At 52.1% G+C, this 17,385-nt stretch overlaps 1 protein-coding gene across 1 annotated transcript in view; it reads left to right on the forward strand.

Annotated features, from left to right (window-relative positions):
• Positions 1-921: 921 nt before the first annotated feature.
• COL11A2 (collagen type XI alpha 2 chain) overlaps positions 922-17,385 on the forward strand; it is a 66,181-nt gene continuing 49,717 nt past the window's right edge. The window contains exons 1-6 of the mRNA XM_054976785.1: positions 922-1,216; positions 4,722-4,932; positions 8,025-8,187; positions 8,271-8,408; positions 10,427-10,654; positions 14,223-14,567. Coding sequence (XP_054832760.1) covers positions 922-1,216; positions 4,722-4,932; positions 8,025-8,187; positions 8,271-8,408; positions 10,427-10,654; positions 14,223-14,567 — 1,380 coding nt within the window. The remainder of the gene's footprint in view (positions 1,217-4,721; positions 4,933-8,024; positions 8,188-8,270; positions 8,409-10,426; positions 10,655-14,222; positions 14,568-17,385) is intronic.

Below are 17,385 nucleotides of genomic sequence, written 5' to 3' on the forward strand. Positions count from 1 at the left end.
TGGGAGAAAGTCGGGTGTCCCAGCCTAGGTGGGAATGCACGCGGTTGCACGGGGCCTGTCGGTGCAGGGGTGCGTGGCTTGTGCACCTCCTGTCCCTCCTGCTGCTTGTGTGTTTGTGTGTGTGTGTTTGCGTGTGCAAGCGCGTGCCCTGGATCCACCGTCTGCGGCTAAACAAAAGGCCCTTTCACGGTCGCCTCGCGAGGCCCCTCGCGCACCGCAAGAGAGAAGATTGGAATCCCCGATATTGAGGGGCGCTCCTCCAGGGGAGACCCCCAACCTGCCCCTTTCGTCTGAGCAGCCTGCAGTTTGGCTGCCCACCCACCTGGGAGAGGCCCCCTCCCCACTCCGCCACAGGCTGCCTGCCAGGGAGGGAGGAATCGCTCCACCTTCCAGGAGATGTCCCCCCCCCCAGACCGCCCAGTTCCCACCAGTCTGACACAGAGGAGGAGGCTCCGGTAGGAACTGGGGCTCCAACGGTCCCCTTCGCTGTCCCTGCCAGCCTCAGTTCTCCCACCCGGAGAGCACCAAGGGGGGGGCCCTCCTTGGCCAGGGGCCTTTGGGGTGCCTCCTCTCTGGCTTGGTTTTGAGTGTAGGTGCCTTCTGCTGTGCGACTTTTAATTGCGGTTTCTGAAGTGTGTCTCGGATGTGTGGCTCAGGTCTCCCCTGTGAGCCCAGCGCTGCCACCTTTTCTAACTGGCCTTGCTCCCATGTCTTTATTCATCCTCTGCCTGAGGCGCAGACTTTGCATGGGTGAAGCTTTTCCTGGGGAACAGCTTCACTTCCTTCAGCGATCTACAGTCAGTTCGATCTTAAAAGCACAGGAGCAGAGCCTGTGGGAAAGGTGGCAACCAGGAAGAGGGGGGAGAAGGCCACGGGAGAGGGAGGACTGGAAGGGCGGCATGGGAGGGGGGCTGACGGGGCATGCCAAGGGAATGGGGGGGGGTCTGGTTTATAGTGAGTCCCTCGGAGCAGTTTTTGTGGCTTCCCCCTCCTCTACCTCCCGAATCCCTGCGATCTTCTGTCCTTGTCTTTTGCTCCCCTGTCCAAGCAGAACCGGTGGATGTCCTTAAAGTGCTGCAGCTGCAGAATGAGCCGGAAGGGGTCCGCAAGACAACAGGATTCTGTCCCAAGAGGCGCTCAGGATCAGGGCCAGATGTGGCCTACCGGATATCGAGGCAGGCCCAGATCAGCACTCCCACGAGGCAGCTCTTCCCAGGTAAACGCACCGGACTGGGTAGAAATGGACTCTCCCTAGCTGGCCCCGGGAGCAAAGGGGGGCAAGGCGGGCTTAAGGGAGGGGGTTCCCCCTACAAATAGGTTGGTTCGTCTTAAAGGTGCTACTGGACTCTTTACTGTCATGCCAGGGAGAGTCTCCTTGACTGAGTTTCTGCCCGCCATGTGACTGTGAAAGGCAAAAGGGGGTCCTTTTTGGTAGATGTGCTGTTGAAGCAAGGAAACTGGCCTCAGCTTCCGTTCTGACCCCAATCCTTTCATGGTTCTGACTCCCCAGGTTGGTTCGGGCTCAGGCCCTGGTTTTTAAGAACCGATTTCAGCCGCTTGGCCCTCTTGTATTCGATCCCACCGTGTCTAGACAGCCCCCCCCCCCCGCCAGTAGTTTGCATTGTTTTCCCAGTTCTGTAACCCCAGATCCACTGCGCTGTTTATTGGCAGTCTTTGACCTCTGATTGAACTGTTTTTTAAATTTTGTAATCCTCCTTGAGCCTCCGTGAGGAAGGTGGGTGATAAACGAAATACAAAAAATAAAACCTTGTGCTGCCAGCTATGAGATGGTGGTGCCAGCCGGAGGTCAGAAGAGGTGTTCTGTGTTTTTCAGACACCTTGGCCAGGATCCAAGGGCGGCTCTTCTGCTCAGGTGTCACAGGGCTCTTGCAGCCCCCCCCTCCCGCCAGCAAAAAAGAAATGGCTCCTGACACTGCAGAGCCGCCAGGGGCTGGCCTTCCCCTCCCTCACCTTTTGTGCCACAGAAAGAAAATTGCTTTTCAGCCCCTCTCTCTCTCTCACTGTCAGTGCGCAAGAATCAAGGTGGCTTCTAGCAGGTTTCTGGATCGACGGCTGATTAGTCCATCGATACAGGAACCTGACACTCACCCTTCACACAAGCGCACCAGCACCAGCGGGGGTAGGGCGGGAAAGCGCTTTCAGTGGCACGCCAGGCGTGGGTGCCTGAAGGTGGCTGGGCAGCGGCTCCTCGGCCTCCTGCCCTGAGATTTCCGTCCTGCTCTTTGGTGCTTCCAGCACTGTGGAAAGGTGCACTCTCCTCCCCAGACCTTCCGGGCAGCTGCAGCTGTCCGTTTTCCAGATAACCAAAGGCCCAAATAATCCACGTAACTGGAGATCTCTTAGAATTACAACTGATCCCTAGACGACGGATATCGGTTCCTTTGGAGAAAAAGGATGCTTTGCATGGTGGATTCTGTGGCATTATACCCCGCTGAGGTCCCTCACTGCCCCAACCCTGCCCTGCCTAGTTTCTAGCCCCCAAATCTCCAGGAACCCCAACGCAGAGCTGGCAACCCTAGTCTGGCATTAGCCTCCCCCCACAACTGTTCCCCCCCCATTTTTCATAAATCAGCTGTTGACTATTGTTATAGCATTAAAGCAATCTGTCTATTTAGATTCTCTGAATTCTAAGCGGCCCCGTTTTGAAGGGGAAAGGCATATCTTGGCAACAAAAGAGAGATTTTATTTTTAAAAAAATGAAAGCTGGGAATTCAGAGAACCCTGATACGCAGATTGCTATAATATTATTCTACAACAATAATCAATGGCCTGTTTTTTTAAAAAAACAGAAAAAAACAAACAACCCCCAGAACAGGCCTCTGGTAGCACGGAAAATGACGCTGATGTGGACGGGACTGAGAAGGTCTGAAACTTGCCCATCCATCTAGACGCCACCCCAGCTTTGCTCTTGTCTGTCCCGAAACATCACAGCAAAGCACATTTGGGAAAGATTGCAGTAAAGATGCAGAAGACCTGGGAGGTGTGGAGAAGCACCATGACACTGTCTGGAAGCAGGGAAGGGGAAAACAAACCCCTCTGCTCTTGATAGCATCGAAGCCGGGGGGGGGGGCAGTCAACCACCTTTGCATAAGCAATGTTGTGTCCTAGTTTCCCGCACAGCCCTGGTGTGTCACCTGGATCCTTCTAGTCCAGCCTCCTTTCCCCCCTAGAGGCCAAGCAGATGCCCCATAAGACCCAGGAGACCTTCTGCTTCCCCCCCCCCCCCGCACCGGTATTTAGAGGTACACTGCCTCCGAATACGGAAGCTCCATTGTGGCTATACTGAGGGACCATTCCTCCATAATAAATCTGCCTATCCCCCTTTTAAAGGCCAACACCGTAATGTGCTTACTAACGCCATTAGAGCCAATAAACAAAACAAACCCCAGTCAATTAACAGAAATAACTCCCAAAGGAGCTCATATTAGCAATTCATTGAGAATAAGTAATAGTATATCTATTCATGCTAAACAACCATCCAACAATTCAATATATAAAATAGTAATAAACAGCCATAGATACAAATTCAAAGCATGTAAAGTGCATAGAAATACGATTGTTAAGGCTAAAAAGTCAACGGCGTATCATGGCACGAGGAAAGTTCAATAAGTCGTTAAAGTGACTCGAGTGCTTTTTTGCCTTTTGCTAGTTTGGCTGGCCCAGTTTCTTTCCCCTTCAGGTGTGACATTCTAGCAAAGGTGTGAGACATTGGAACTTCTGTTCTGACTTTGGCCAGAGCCAAAGACCAAATGGGCTCTGATTCGGCTGTGCAATGCCTTGTTCTTGAGAGCGAGGAAGAGGCTCACCTCCCGTCGTTTTCCTCTTGCCAATCTTTTACCAGCATTGCAGCCTCTCGAGCATGTGCAGAGCGTAACACCAATTAGTAAAATATTGCAGTGATTCGGGGGGGGGGTGCATTTTTCTGCATGGTGGTGAAGACATTGTGAAATCCAGCAGATATTCAACTATTCAAAAAGGCTTTTTACCCAAATGTAGGGCTGTACTGTAGGGATGGGGTCTCAGATGCTTTGCTAATGAGTTAGGGGCCATAGACTTCATCACTATATTGCCTTACGTATTATCTGCTGCTTTAAATATGTACTCCTATGTACCACCAGTGCTCCATGTTGTCTAATGTTAGTCCTAGAATTGATTATGTTCTGCTCTGGTATTTTTCCTACTCTGTATTGGATTCTTGCTAATGCTGTGTCTTTTAAACTTGTATCTGTTTATGGCATTGTTTATGGAAATGTCCTTGACACTGTATGGAAATGTACTTGTTACTGATTGTACTAATCTCATACTGTGTAATCTGCCTTGAGTCTCAGTGAGAAAGGCGGACTATACATACATACATACATACATACATACATACATACATACATACATACATACATAAGGAGAAGAGCATTAGGGAGATCCCACCTCCTTATTCCCGGGGGGCATGAGCGTCAGATTGCCACCTTTCTGACCCCCCAGAGGCTCTTGTGCCTTCCACGGCTGTGGCAGTTGGGAGATGGTGAGACTCAGACCGCAGAGATGCCGTCATGGAAAACCACCACACCTAAACACACACACACACACACACACACACACACCCTTGGGATCCCTCTAACCATGCTGCAGAGTGCAGACCCCTTCAGGAGAACGCCTTGTTCTTGATGGCCCCCCGCAACCTGTGCCTTTCCCCTTTTTCCCAGGTAAATTCCCAGAGGACTTCTCTGTCATGGCACTGGTGAAACCCAAGTCCGGCCTGCAGGCCTTCTTGCTGTCTGTCTACAACCAACATGGCATCCAGCAGTTGGGGGTGGAGCTCGGCCGCTCGCCCGTCTTCCTCTACGAGGACCAGAACGGCCGTCCGGCCCCCGAGGACTACCCGCTCTTCCGAGGCATCAACCTGGCTGACGGCAAGTGAGTGCCGGCCTTCCTTCTCCCTCTTCTGGTCTCCTCTCCCTCCATCTTGTGTTCTTCTGTGGTTCACCAGCTGGGGTTGTCTCCGGCCAGGAGGGCTCTCTAAAGCAGGCCCCATAGGGAAGAAGAGTTCTCAGAGGATCGGGGTCACAAGATAACCAGAGCACTCGTCTTCAGAGGCGCTACTTCAGGTGCCCTTGCCTTCTGCAGCTAGGTGGGTGGCAACCCGGGAGAGGGCCTTCTTCGTAGTGGCACCAAGGCAGCAAGTGAAGCCTTTGTTTTGTTTTGCCTGGCATTCCCTCAACGACCCCTCTTCCCTCGCCAATGTTTTAACGGGTGTTTTTATCTTTTGACTCTCTTTTGATTTTAAATGGTCTTAACGATCTATTTATGTGTTGGTTTTAATGGCCTTTAAGATGAGATTTTAATGGATATGTTTTAAATTGTTCGCCGCCTTGGGAGCTCTAGGAAGGCAGAAAAGCACAGGGTAAAAATCTCGCCTTAAATCAATAAACCAAACCCCCAGTGGGCCTCTGCACAGATCCGTCAGGGCTCCGAAGGAGGAACCAGTCCAGGGCAGTTGAGGGCTCTCCTGACTGGACCCCTTCCAGGTGACTCAAACGGGGGGGGGGGCAGCTGGGGCTGGGGGGGGGACACCTGGCACTGACCTTTTCCCCCTCCTGACATGGCAGGACGACGTCACTTCCGAAAGTGACATCATCACACAGGCCCTAGGAGCACTTTTGCACTTCCCAGGAGCGTTCTCGGGGCCTCCGCGGTTATGATGTCACTCCCGGAAGTGACGTCGCCATGCCAGGAGCACACCTGGGAGGCCTGTTTCCCCCCCTTCCCCACCGGCCAGGTGAGTGGTGGAAGGAGGTGGAGGGTGGGAGCAGGGGGTTCCCCACTCCTACCGGGGACCTGGCGGCCCTATTGCCAGCTTTTTTTCCGACAGGGCTCCTGTGCTGTGAACAACTTTATGAGAAGCAGGAATTCAATAGCAGGCAAAGTTTTGTTGTGAGGGCAAAGGCAGTCAAGGGAGAAGCTTCGTTTGGTTGTTAAACGTACCGAAGCCTTCCCAGGGAAGAGCCCCAGGGTGCAAGCGGCGTTGTGAATGGGGGTTCTGTGCAGCACCAGATTAACCCCCCCCCCAACCAGCAATGCCTACCCCCCCCCATGGACAAGAATATATGGAATTTGCCTATGCTCTGTTTTAACACTTAAATCTTTGAACCTTTCTTTTCATTCTCTTTAAATCTTGCAAATTGCATGTATTGATTATACTGACACGCTATGTAATCTGCCTTGAGTCTCAGTGAGAAAGGTAGACTATAAATGAATGAATGAATGAATGAAATGAATGAATGAATGAATGAATGAAACTATAGGTTCATTCTGAAGTCAATACCTTTTAGCAGAAGTCCCAGTTCTCCCTGCATTTTTGATTTACATATTTATTTATTTACCAAATCTGGTAACCCCTTTTCAGAATTTCAAACCAGGCCTCCTTTTTTTCCAGCAAAATAGCAAAGAGTCCAGTAGCACCTTTATTGTACTAACCAACCTTATATTGTAGCAGAAGCTGCTGACGAAGAGAGCTGTGGCTCTTGAAAGCTTATGCCACAATAAAGTTGGTTAGTCTTAAAGGTGCTACTGGACTCTTTGCTATTTTGCTACTGAGCAGACTAACACGGCTAACTCCGCTGGATCTTTGTTTTCGGCCTAATTCCTGGCTTCTGGACTGACTGGCATTCGGGAAGGATGGGCTAATTGCCTGTCCTCGTGTTTTTGGAAGGAGGTTGGCGAGGCTGATGGCTGCTTTTCATTTTGCAGACACACCCACTGCTGCCTATTTTAGTTTATTTTTGTTGTAATTTTGTAAGACTTCTATCCCAACCATAATGGTAAAGGTTCACATTGAGAAGGGGTTCTTAAACCCTTCCCCAAACACCTAGAATTATTTGCCGGCTTATGACTGCTGCAGCCAAAGCACCGAAGCTGAAGGAAAGGACGGAAACTCGGAGGGGCCAGCAGTTCTCAATAGTGCTGTAGCTGCACCTGCATTTTAATTTTTAAAAATCCTCTGAAAAAAAAGAAAAGAGAACAGAGAAAGCACTTTATTGCTGTGAACTGAACTGCCAATAACTTTGCCCTGAAGAAATCCTGACAATTCCAGAGAGAGGGTGCAGTCCAGTTGGGAGAAGCTAAAGGAGTAGGTTGCATTTCCTCAGCACTCAAAGGGAAGGGGTACAATCCCCCCCCGCCCAGTTTACTGCTGGGGCTACAACATGGAGCCCCCCGGAGGCTCCTAGAGCGAGGCCTGGGGTGTCGGGAACAACCTCCCCAGTAGCGCTGGTTGGGGAGGGGGCTTGCGCAGGCACATTTCAGTTTTTCCCAGGCTCTGCCCCACCAGCGACCCTTTAAACCAGCGGGCCAGGGAGGGGCAGCACCAAAGGGAGTCAACAGGGCTGGGGGAGGGAAGGCGGGAGGGGGAGAATGAAAGATGGCCCACAGGGCTAGCTCTTGAGATCCCCAAGTGAGTTGTGGCGCATTCAGGACAGGATGGCGTGATGGACCATCTCCTTGGAATTCCTTGAACCTGGCAAAATCTGGTTTCTAGTCCTCACTGTTGCAAAGGGCTCAAGTGCTGGGGGGGGGGGGGCAGGGGACAGGAGAGGGACTTCAGCGCTTGAAATTGCTCCTTGCACCCTTCTGCTGACCAGGAGAGGCAGGGGGGATTGAGCGAATGCAGAGCTGCACTGTCTGGTTAGAGCGGGATCATTTGCGCCAACCCTGGAGTGCGTGCTCCTTCCTCGCTTTCCAAGTGGGTTTCCTTGGCATAAAGTTCGGGCTCCTTTAATGTTTGGGTGAAGAGCCCAGGAAATCCTTTCCTCGTGAACTCTGCCCCCCTGCCAACCCTCTGGTGCCAGGGAGCCTTTGGGTCCGGCCCTTCCTTCTGCAGCCTTTCCAGAGGTCCCTCAGGGACAGCCAGTGGCTCCTCCGCCCGTCCGTCTCGGCTCCCTCTCCGACCCGTGTCCTCTCCTGCTCTTTCTGGCACGCCCCCCCCCACTCCACTTACGTCCTTCCCACAGGTGGCATCGCGTGGCACTGAGCGTGAGCAAGAAGCAGGTGACCCTCTTCCTGGACTGCAAGAAGAAAATGTCGCGGCCGCTGCCCCGGGGCAACCAGCCAGTCATCGACACCCGGGGCATCACCGTCTTTGGCACCCGCATCCTAGACGAGGAAGTCTTTGAGGTAGGGGCCTCTGCCCGCCCTCTCCCTCCCTGGCCTGCCCAGGCAGGGGGAGGCTTGGCTCACCCCCTTCTCTCTCCCTGCAGGGCGACATCCAGCAACTGCTGATCTCCTCCAGCCCCCAGTCAGCCTATGACTACTGCGAGCACTACAGCCCGGACTGTGAGGGGGTGGTCCACAAGCCCCAGGCCCAGGAGGCCCCGAAGCCAACCGTCAGGCCCCAGGTGAGCTCGAGGGCCACGGCTCGGGCGGGACCCATCTCCTCGCTATCAGCGGGAAGCGGGTGAGGCCGAGGCCTGGCCTGTGGCCCCTCGTGCCGGTTTCAGCAAAAGCTGGCCTGCCGAGAGAGGTGCATTTGGCTACGGGGTGGGAAGTTGGGGTGCCGCTGACAGGCCCTGTCCCCAAGCTCTGGGCCCCCAAGGGTCATGCTGCACAGACCATGCCCGGGCCCCCCAAACGCACCAGGGCTCCCAGGGCATGTGTGATCCAGGGACCTCCCCCTGGCAGGGAGCCATGGCAGGGGACTTTGGGTATTTCTCATATGGGTGTCTGTGTTTGGGTGTGCCTGTTTCTCTTGATTGCGCGGAGGTGTGTGTTTGCCTGCTAGGTTGTTTTATTCCCTTTATTTATCGTCCACCTTTCCCACCGAAAAGAAACTGCCCTCTCACTGCAAAGTCGATGCATGAAATAGGGCGAGCCATCTTATAAGCGCTGCAATTTTATTTATTTGTTTAAAAGATTTGTATGCCACCTTTCCACCCAAAACAGGGTTCCCAAGGTGGATCCTGGAGTAACAAGAATTTAAAACAAAGCAAAAAGTATTAGACATGATATGTTAAGCAATGCAGGGAGAGCAGCAGCCAAATAATACACGCCATAACAATCCACTTGCTTAAAAGAAAAGAAAACCCATTTAGCACGCCCACATCCCATTCATTTGTAAGAAAGTCAGAACTGCCCTGGATCCAGAGGAGTTAGCCGTGTTAGTCTGTGGTTGCAAAATAGTAAAGAGTCCTGTAGCACCTTTAAGACTAGCCAACTTTATTGTAGCATAAGTTTTTGAGAGCCACAGCTCTGTTCGTCAGATGCATCGTCAGATGCATCTGATGAAGAGAGCTGTGATTCTTGAAAGCTTATGCTACAATAAAGTTGCATCTGACGAAGAGAGCTGTGGCCCTCGAAAGCTTATGCTACAATAAAGTTGCATCTGACGAAGAGAGCTGTGGCCCTCGAAAGCTTATGCTACAATAAAGATAGTTAGTCTTAAAGATGCTACTGGGCTCTTTACTATTTTGTTACTACGGAGTAACACTGCTAACTTCTCTGGATCCATCTCTTGCACATAGTCGTTTTCAATCACACCAGCAGGGAAGATACTTGCATGTTGGTATCTTGTGGAGAGGTAAGAATAAGAAGAATCCACACACACCCCTGTCCAGTTTTGATGAGGAGGGGGCCAAAAGAAAGCTGAGCTCTTTGCTGTCTTTTGACAGGTTTCTTTGCAGGCTGCAGTTTTAATCTACATACCTTTGCCAATTCCAGCACTCTCAAAAAAAAGAAAAGCACCTGTCTCTTCTTTCCCAGGGATGCCTGCATTTCTTAGAGGTGGCACGTACCAAACACTGGGTGCCATGTTTCATCTTAGCTGAGGCACCCTTCTCCCTCGGACCCACCCGCACATAGAAGAATTGCAGGCATCCCTTAAAAAGAAGGTACCTCCTGCTGTAAAAAGTCATTCACTTCTTTTTTATTTTAAAATCTGGTGGTTAATTGGAGGGGGCGGCAACTTTTTAATCCACTGAAAGGTTTTTAATCTATTCAACTCACCAATCCACTGATGAAAGTGCAGTCCAATCGGGGAAGAGATTTTAGTTTTTCATAAAACTGGAGCGATGGCTTCTCAGCTTTGGGAATGCCCCTGCCCCCCCTTTTACTTAATTTGTTTTTTTATGAATAGCACTAAACCTACAAGAAGACTGTTGATCTCCCAGAAGGAGGAGTCCCTCCCTGTCCCAAATCTGGCAAATCCAGGAGAACTTGTGCCCGAGTGCCAGTCCTGGCTGTTTGGCAGTGGGAAGGGCAGGCCCGTGCCTAGCAGCCCTCTTGACAGGTTTATCTCAACCCAACGTATTCTGAGTCCCAAAGATGCCCCACTGAAGGCCCTTCTGGTCTGAAAGCAACCCACCATTGGTAGAAAGGGATGAGAAATTCGAGGCGGCCTCTTCCGCTTTCCCTTTGCTAGTTTGGCCCAGGTAGGAACCTTCTGCGGTCAGCCTTCCGGCCAGAGAGCATTTCCTGCGGCTGTCAATCGAAGGCCTTTAAGAAGGAAGAAAAAAACCCCATTTCTCTTGCTTTCCTTCAGTACTCTGAGGAGGATGGAGAGGACTATTACGGGTATTCCTACTATTACGGGCCTAGCAAGGATGGGATGGCGTCTCCCTCGGTGCCTCTGGGGGGAACCAGTGAGCAGGTAAAGGGAGGGGCTGCTCTGCTCCTCCCCGGAACGTCTGTCCGTCCTCCTCGTGTGGCTGTGGAATCCGTCTCTTGGTGTCCCATCCATCTCCATCCATGTCCATCCGTGCACGTCTACATTGCCCTTTTTCTGTAGCTGGCTGGGAGAACTGCAGAAGGGTGTCTGGCTCCTTCCACTCTAGTGCTGGCCCTGGGCTCCCTTCCCAAGGGAGAGAGGAGAGGTCAGGGTGATGGAAGACGGTTGGGCTTCATGTGAATTGTTGGGGTTTTTTTAGGGGGGTAATGTAGTGAGAAGGATGGAGTAAGGGGATATTGCTGCATTTGGAGTAGTTGCCTGGGGGCTGCGTCACTGCGGTGTGGGTAGTGCTAGATTTCTTTTTAAAGGCAACGCGAATATCTTGAGAGTTCCTCTCCCTAATCTTCCTACCCCTTCCACCTAAATGCAGAACTGTTGTTTGCTCCCTCAGCAGCTGCCATTTAAGCCAGTCTGTATGCATGAAGGTTTCAGTCACAGTTGCACTGCATCATGTTCCATGTAGTCCTCTGTAGACTACAGAGCCCATGATGCAATGTGACTGAAGAATGCATGCACACAGAGGTTTGTATAAATGTATTTATTTTATTTACTTTATTTATACTCTGACGTTCTCCCCAATGGAGACCCAAAGCAGCTCACATTGTTTTCCCCTCCTCCAGTTCATCCCCACAACCCTGTGAGGTTGGTTAAGCAGCGAGGGTGTGCTTGGTCCAAGGTCAACAAGCAAGCTTCCTTGGTAGAGCGAGGATTCGAACCTGGATCTCCCGAATCCTAGTCCAGCACTCTAACCACTATACCACACTTGCTGCCTGGTAAAATTGAAGAGTTAATTTGGTGCAGATGACAGCAGTCACAGCTGAATGGGCCTGATTTTTTTGTGCAAATTCAGGGACTCAGAGAAAGAAGACGGGATTCACGGTGAAATCCCACTTGTCAATAGTTTCCCATAAGGGCATGTATTTATGTTATTTATTTATTCATTTATTTATTTATTCAATTTATATACCGCCCATCCCAGGGGCTCTGGGCGGTGAACAGTTAAAATTGATAAAAACAAAACTAAAATCAATATACAAATAATAAAACAAATTAACAAGGTGCAGTGGTGGGGAGAACCACTGTTATCTGAAAGTGGTGGGGTGTTATCTGAAAGATCTGCATCCCATTTTTCTCTCAAAAAAGGGGCTTGGAAAAGGCTTCCCCCAATGATGCAGCCGGTGTCAGAAAGATGACAGAGCTTGCCCCCCCCCGCCTTTCCTTGGGACAAAATATTGTTACTACGCCCACCAGAGGGGGGCGCTACCAGCCGCCGGCGTGGGCTTCACGTTTTCTAGTTGACAGTGGGCGGGCTGGCCGAGGCGTAGATGCTGAGAAGCACAATTTGCCCCGGGTCCTCCTGTGAGATCCTAGACGGAGCCAGGAGAGCCAGGAGGAGCCGCCGCTCAGGAACGGCCTCGGATGGAAATCTCCCCCCCCCCCCCGTTGCCCAGACTGAGGCAGCCTGTCCTGGGCGGCAGCCGTACAGGCGTGCCTCTGCGTCTTTTCCACGTCCAGAATTTATGGCCCTGTTCATTCAGGAACGGGGAGGACGTGCTTTGCCAGTGACGTCGCCGCTGTTCTTACCTTCCCGGCCGAAGTCAACAACTTTGCCCCTAACTCTTCACAGCGCTGACCAAATTCACAGGATTAACATTAACAAATTTTGCCCAGTTTTTTTAAAAAAACAACTTGCTTCCCACGTAATTTGGACAGGCAACTGCTACATGTAATGTTTCACACTTGTGAATATCCTGTTTTCCAGAGAGTGTTCTTATATTTGGGTAGATTTGAGAAATGCCTTTTGAAAATGTTCTTCACCAGCACAGATGGGAGCAGGAGGCCCTTCGGCATCCCTTCCCTTCTGCCTCAGAAGTGAAATCTGTGTGTGTTTGTGTAGCAACGGGGGTGCGGTTGCCCCTTGGCACTCACGCATTGGGGACAAATGTCTGGTATGTAATTCCTGCTCTCCCAAGATGCCAGCGTGACCCCCCACCCCACAAGCCCAGGAGCTGAATGTATCTGAGCTGCGGCAGCTCGCCTATTTACTTATCATTTCACACTTTTAAAAGCCCCTCTTTCTCCTAGACAACTGGGACTCAAGGGGTGGGGGGGGTAACAGGTTAAGAACCATAGGAGTTTAAAACACTCCCTGTGAGTCCAAAGAAGACCAGGTTTACAGAGGCAGGCAATGGCAAACCACCTCTGTCAATCCCTTGCCTTTAAAACCCTAGCAGGGGTCGCCATGAGTCAGCTATGACTTGATGGCACTTTCCACCACCGCTATGAGACCTTCCAAATGGCCTCCCTGAGACCCAGACCCCTTGGGCAGAACCAGCAAGACACTCTGCTGTCCCCTCCTGCAGCTCTTGCAGAATTGCAGAAGGAACAGGGCTTTTTCCGAATCTTTTTCCCGCTTTGGTAAACCCGAAGCAGGAAACTCGAATATTTTCTTAGTGCACACTCCTATTCCTGATTTCTTCGAGTGGATTGCATTTATTTAAAACATTTACATGCCACTCTCTTCATAAACATTTCCGAGGCCATTAACAACAACAACAACAACAGGTAACCGTGAAACCCTGAAACCAAGTTAGCAATCAATCAAGCTAAAAACAGCTGTACAGATGTTGAAACAGCAGCAGAATAATTGCAGCAACCATTAGGTTAAAACCGCAGCATAAAATTGATCTGAAAATGATGTTAAGCACCAGGCGCAGCTCCTCCAAATAGCGTGAACTGATCTTGCAGTGGATCAGGTTGTGTTTAATGTTCTGCCTCTCGTGTTTTTCAAAAAGGAGCCGGTTCTGGCCAGTTTACAAATTCATCTCAGGCAGAGCCGACTGTGGCCCCCAGAGAGTGTCTGGGGCTACGAAGAAGGAGAGGGTAGGGGAATGGGCTTCACCCGTGTCATGTTAGAGGGCGAGAGAGAGGCAGTCACTTCCTCTACTCCCAGGTGTGAACAAGAGTGGGGCCTGGTGCAGGGTGTGTGGGTAGTTCGCTTTCGTGGCCTGCCTCTTGGCCAAGGGATGAGTGTGTGTGTGTGTGTGTGTGGGTCCTCGGCTGTGGCCCTCCCTGGTTGCCTCAGTTTGGACACATGAGGGGTCTCAGGACAGCACTGCTGGCAACTGGGCTCCATGAAAGCTTGCCAGATTTTCCACCTTAAGGGGAAAAGATGTGGCACAGCAGTTTTGTGAGGCAGATGCTAGCTCACTGCTAAGGGCAGGGAACTCTGCACGTGCTCAGTTGCAGGTCATACTTAGGCTTTACTGAATACGTGGCCTGGTGCTGGGCAGAACGTAGGAGGGGAGGGCGGATGTGGTGGGGGTGGGCACGGGGCGGCTGTGGGGGCAGCCAGCCCCTGGCCTCTTGCTGCTGCTGGACTCACGCCCCTGTTTGTCTTTGCTCCCTGTGTCTGTTGCTTCTCTCCATCATCCATCATCATCGTCACTACCATGACCTTCACCTCTTCCTTCGCTGCTGGCGTCACTAGAAAGCGGCCAAGGGCAAGACCCCCGCCAAACCCAAACCGAAGCAGCCCCAGAAACGCCAGTTAATGGGCACGTCGCCCAGCTATGCCAAGACGGGGACCAAAAATGGGAAATACCCCAGTAATTCTAAATATCCCAGCAACGGGAAGTCCCCCAACAACGGAAAGTATCCCGGCAACGGGAAGTCGCCCTTTGGCAATGGGAAGTCCTACAGTGGGGGCAGCAGCAGCGCCAAGGCGACTTCGGGGGGCAAATCCTCAGCAACGAAAAACTCCCTGGGCAAAAGCGGGAACCAGGCGTACGCTGGAGCTGGCGGAGTCCGGAAGCCGGGCAACAGCTACCGGCAGGTAGAGCAAGAGGAAAGGATGCAGACCGGTGCCGGGCACGGCCTGGGATCCTGGAAGAGGGCAAGGGACACGGCCCTCTTGCCAAAACACATCCCTCCCACCCCCTCCATCCATGTGTCTCTGTGTGCCCCCCCCCCCCGTCTGTGTGCAACGGTGTCTCTGTTAACTGTGTCATGCATGTTCCCAAAATACGGGTCATTGGGAAGGCGTCCCAGGCAAGGGAAATGATCCGACAGAGCCAGGAAACTTGTGAACGGGAGGGTGCTCCCTCTTGCCCTGGAAGTGGGTGGGATGAGGCCATGTCCCTGACCCCCCACCCCCAAGTTCTGGCTCTGCATTTCTCTTGCGCTCCTCTTCCCAAACACGGACGTACAATGCTGGCTTCTTTACCCAGTGAGAGGTACGGTTCTGCCCCCCCCCCCAAGATCGATTTGTTCCATGGCGGAAAAATGATCTCGGCTGGGGGACCCTCCTCTTCTGCCTCCAGGGCACAAGAGCACATGTTGGTACTAACGGCATCTCTCTCTCTCTCTCTCTCTCTTTTTCATATGTTCTTCGCTTGTCTTCTTTCTCTCTTCTGGCTCATCAACTCTTCCACCTCCTTCCCCCAACTTCTCTCCATCCACCCTCACTGCTCCCACCGACTCTTCCTTCCACTGGTTCTCCAATGCACTGACCATTTTGTGTACGCACGCACACACCCCTTACATCTCCTTGGCCTTCACTCCTCCCCCTCCACATGGACTCGTTGGCAACCCATCAACCCTGCCCCAAGGATGTGGGCGTGCTCCCCACAGAGGAGTCCTGGGGGGTTCATGAATACCCTGACTACACCCTCCCACCGGACGCCGAGGGCACCTATTGGGAAGAGAGCCCCGCGGGGGAGGTGTCCCCTCCTGCGCCCTCTTTGCCGCAGGGAGAGGTAAATGCCCCCCACCCCTGGCATGAGACTGGAGGGGGGAAGAAGGCTCTAGTGAGAACGGATGGCTGACTGCTCCGTAGGCTGCTTTGGAAAGAAATCCTGAGTGGTGGGAGAGACCTTTGCTTGTAGGGTCAGCTGGGAAGGGAAGCGGGCAAGAGTCGGAAGATGGGGGGGGCTAGTGGTGCAGAGCAGAGGTTCAGGGTGCTGGGCTTGCTGGCGCTGTGCTGGATGCAGAATGGTACTCTGGCCCAGGAGAGCTCCCTGGGAGGGGCGTGGGCGTGGGGGGCTGGGCGCCGCCGTCCCCTCTAACGTGTTGTTGGGTTCCCGTCTTGCATGGGGCCAGGAGGAAGTGTCCAGCCCCCGCCCTGCTGAGGAGGACGTGTTCACGGAAGAGGAAATGCCAGGAGTGGGGCTGGAGTATGAATACGGCCAGGCCAGTTATGGCGAGGGGGCGCTGCCGTCTGAGCTGGGCCCCGTGCTCTCAGCTGAGACCCCCCACAGCGGAGGCGTAAGTGGGGTGTTTCTCCGTTTTAGCTCTGGGGGCTTTTCTGTGGGGCCACTCTTCCACTCTCTTATATCGTGGTGCTGCTACATCTTCGTGACTTGAGGATCTGCTTCCTGTTTGTTATAGTTGTTGTAGAGTGCTGTGATGTCACTTCCTCTTGCTATTGGCTGCTGTCCCAATTGGCTGCTGGCTGGTACAGCACTGACATGAACAACCAATGTGCTTTATCTGTTCGTTACTGTTTCCCCCTAATTTAGTTGTTGCTGTTGGCTGCTACGTTGTGACGTCGCTTCCTGTTTTGTCATTTTGTTTGCAACGTGGAATTCTTATTGTTTGTTGTGTCTCAGCAGCTGTTCCTGTTTTGTTGTGTGGTTGCAGCTACAGTCTGTTGCCCTCAATTTCTGATCAATGTTGCCCGTTTCCGGCTGGTCCTGTGTCACTTCCTGTTAGTAACTGTCATTTCCTCCCAAGTGTCACCACGCTGTGAGGGAGGAGCCGCTTCCTTTTCCATGTGGTGTCACTTCCTGTTTGCAGTGGTGACCCTTGTCTCTTGCTCTCCTGTTGTCATTTGTTGCTGTTGCTGGTGGTTTCGCGCTTGCCACATGGTAACCATTATCCATTTTCAGCTGTTTTGTTTTGAGGGATTCCCTTGTTATTTGTTTCCTGTCTCCCTTGGTGCCCTCTCTCCTTAATGATGTCATTTCCTGTGATGACATCACCCTCCTTTCTTCACTTGTCGATATTTCCAGCAGTCAATGTGTGGTTTGCCAGCCCTTTGTCATCCTGACAACCAAAGTGGTGAGTCCATTGAGTGCTCCCCGTTTTGTGATGTCATCACGTGCCCTACGATGTCATCACACTACAGGGCCGTCTCTGTGATAGCCCCCTTTTCCAGGATGGTCCCAGCGCTGGCCGCAATTATCGATTTGGGGGAGGGCAGAAGCCCCCAAATGGGACGCGGTAATATGCACGCCACGCTGCCACCACGGAAGGGCACTCCCACCCCTAAACACCCCTCCCCTCTAGACCTCGTCTCCGCAGTGTCCACCTCTAATAGCCTATGACAAAGCAGGTGTGATATTGTCTGTGCGAATCCTAAAGATCTGCAACGGGGAGGGGGATTTTGGGTAAGGGGGGGGAGAAGCCATTTCACTGTCTCTTTGGGAACTAAATTCCATCTACCCCCTCCCCTTTTCAGGTTAAAGAGGAAGTGTTTAGCCACTCTTTGATTCAGAAGAGAAACTCCCAGTGGGCCAAAATGTCTAGGAGGTCTTCGTATTTCAAATTGGACATCCTCAAATCCAGCCATAAAAACTCTTGAAAACGCCTCCCTTCGTAGCTCTGCAGTGATTTGTCTCCACTTTTATCGAGGCCCACGCCAGAGCCTTTGT

The sequence above is a fragment of the Eublepharis macularius genome, chromosome 4 (genome assembly GCF_028583425.1).
Source record: "Eublepharis macularius isolate TG4126 chromosome 4, MPM_Emac_v1.0, whole genome shotgun sequence".
In the NCBI taxonomy this organism is placed as follows: Eukaryota; Metazoa; Chordata; class Lepidosauria; order Squamata; family Eublepharidae; genus Eublepharis; species Eublepharis macularius.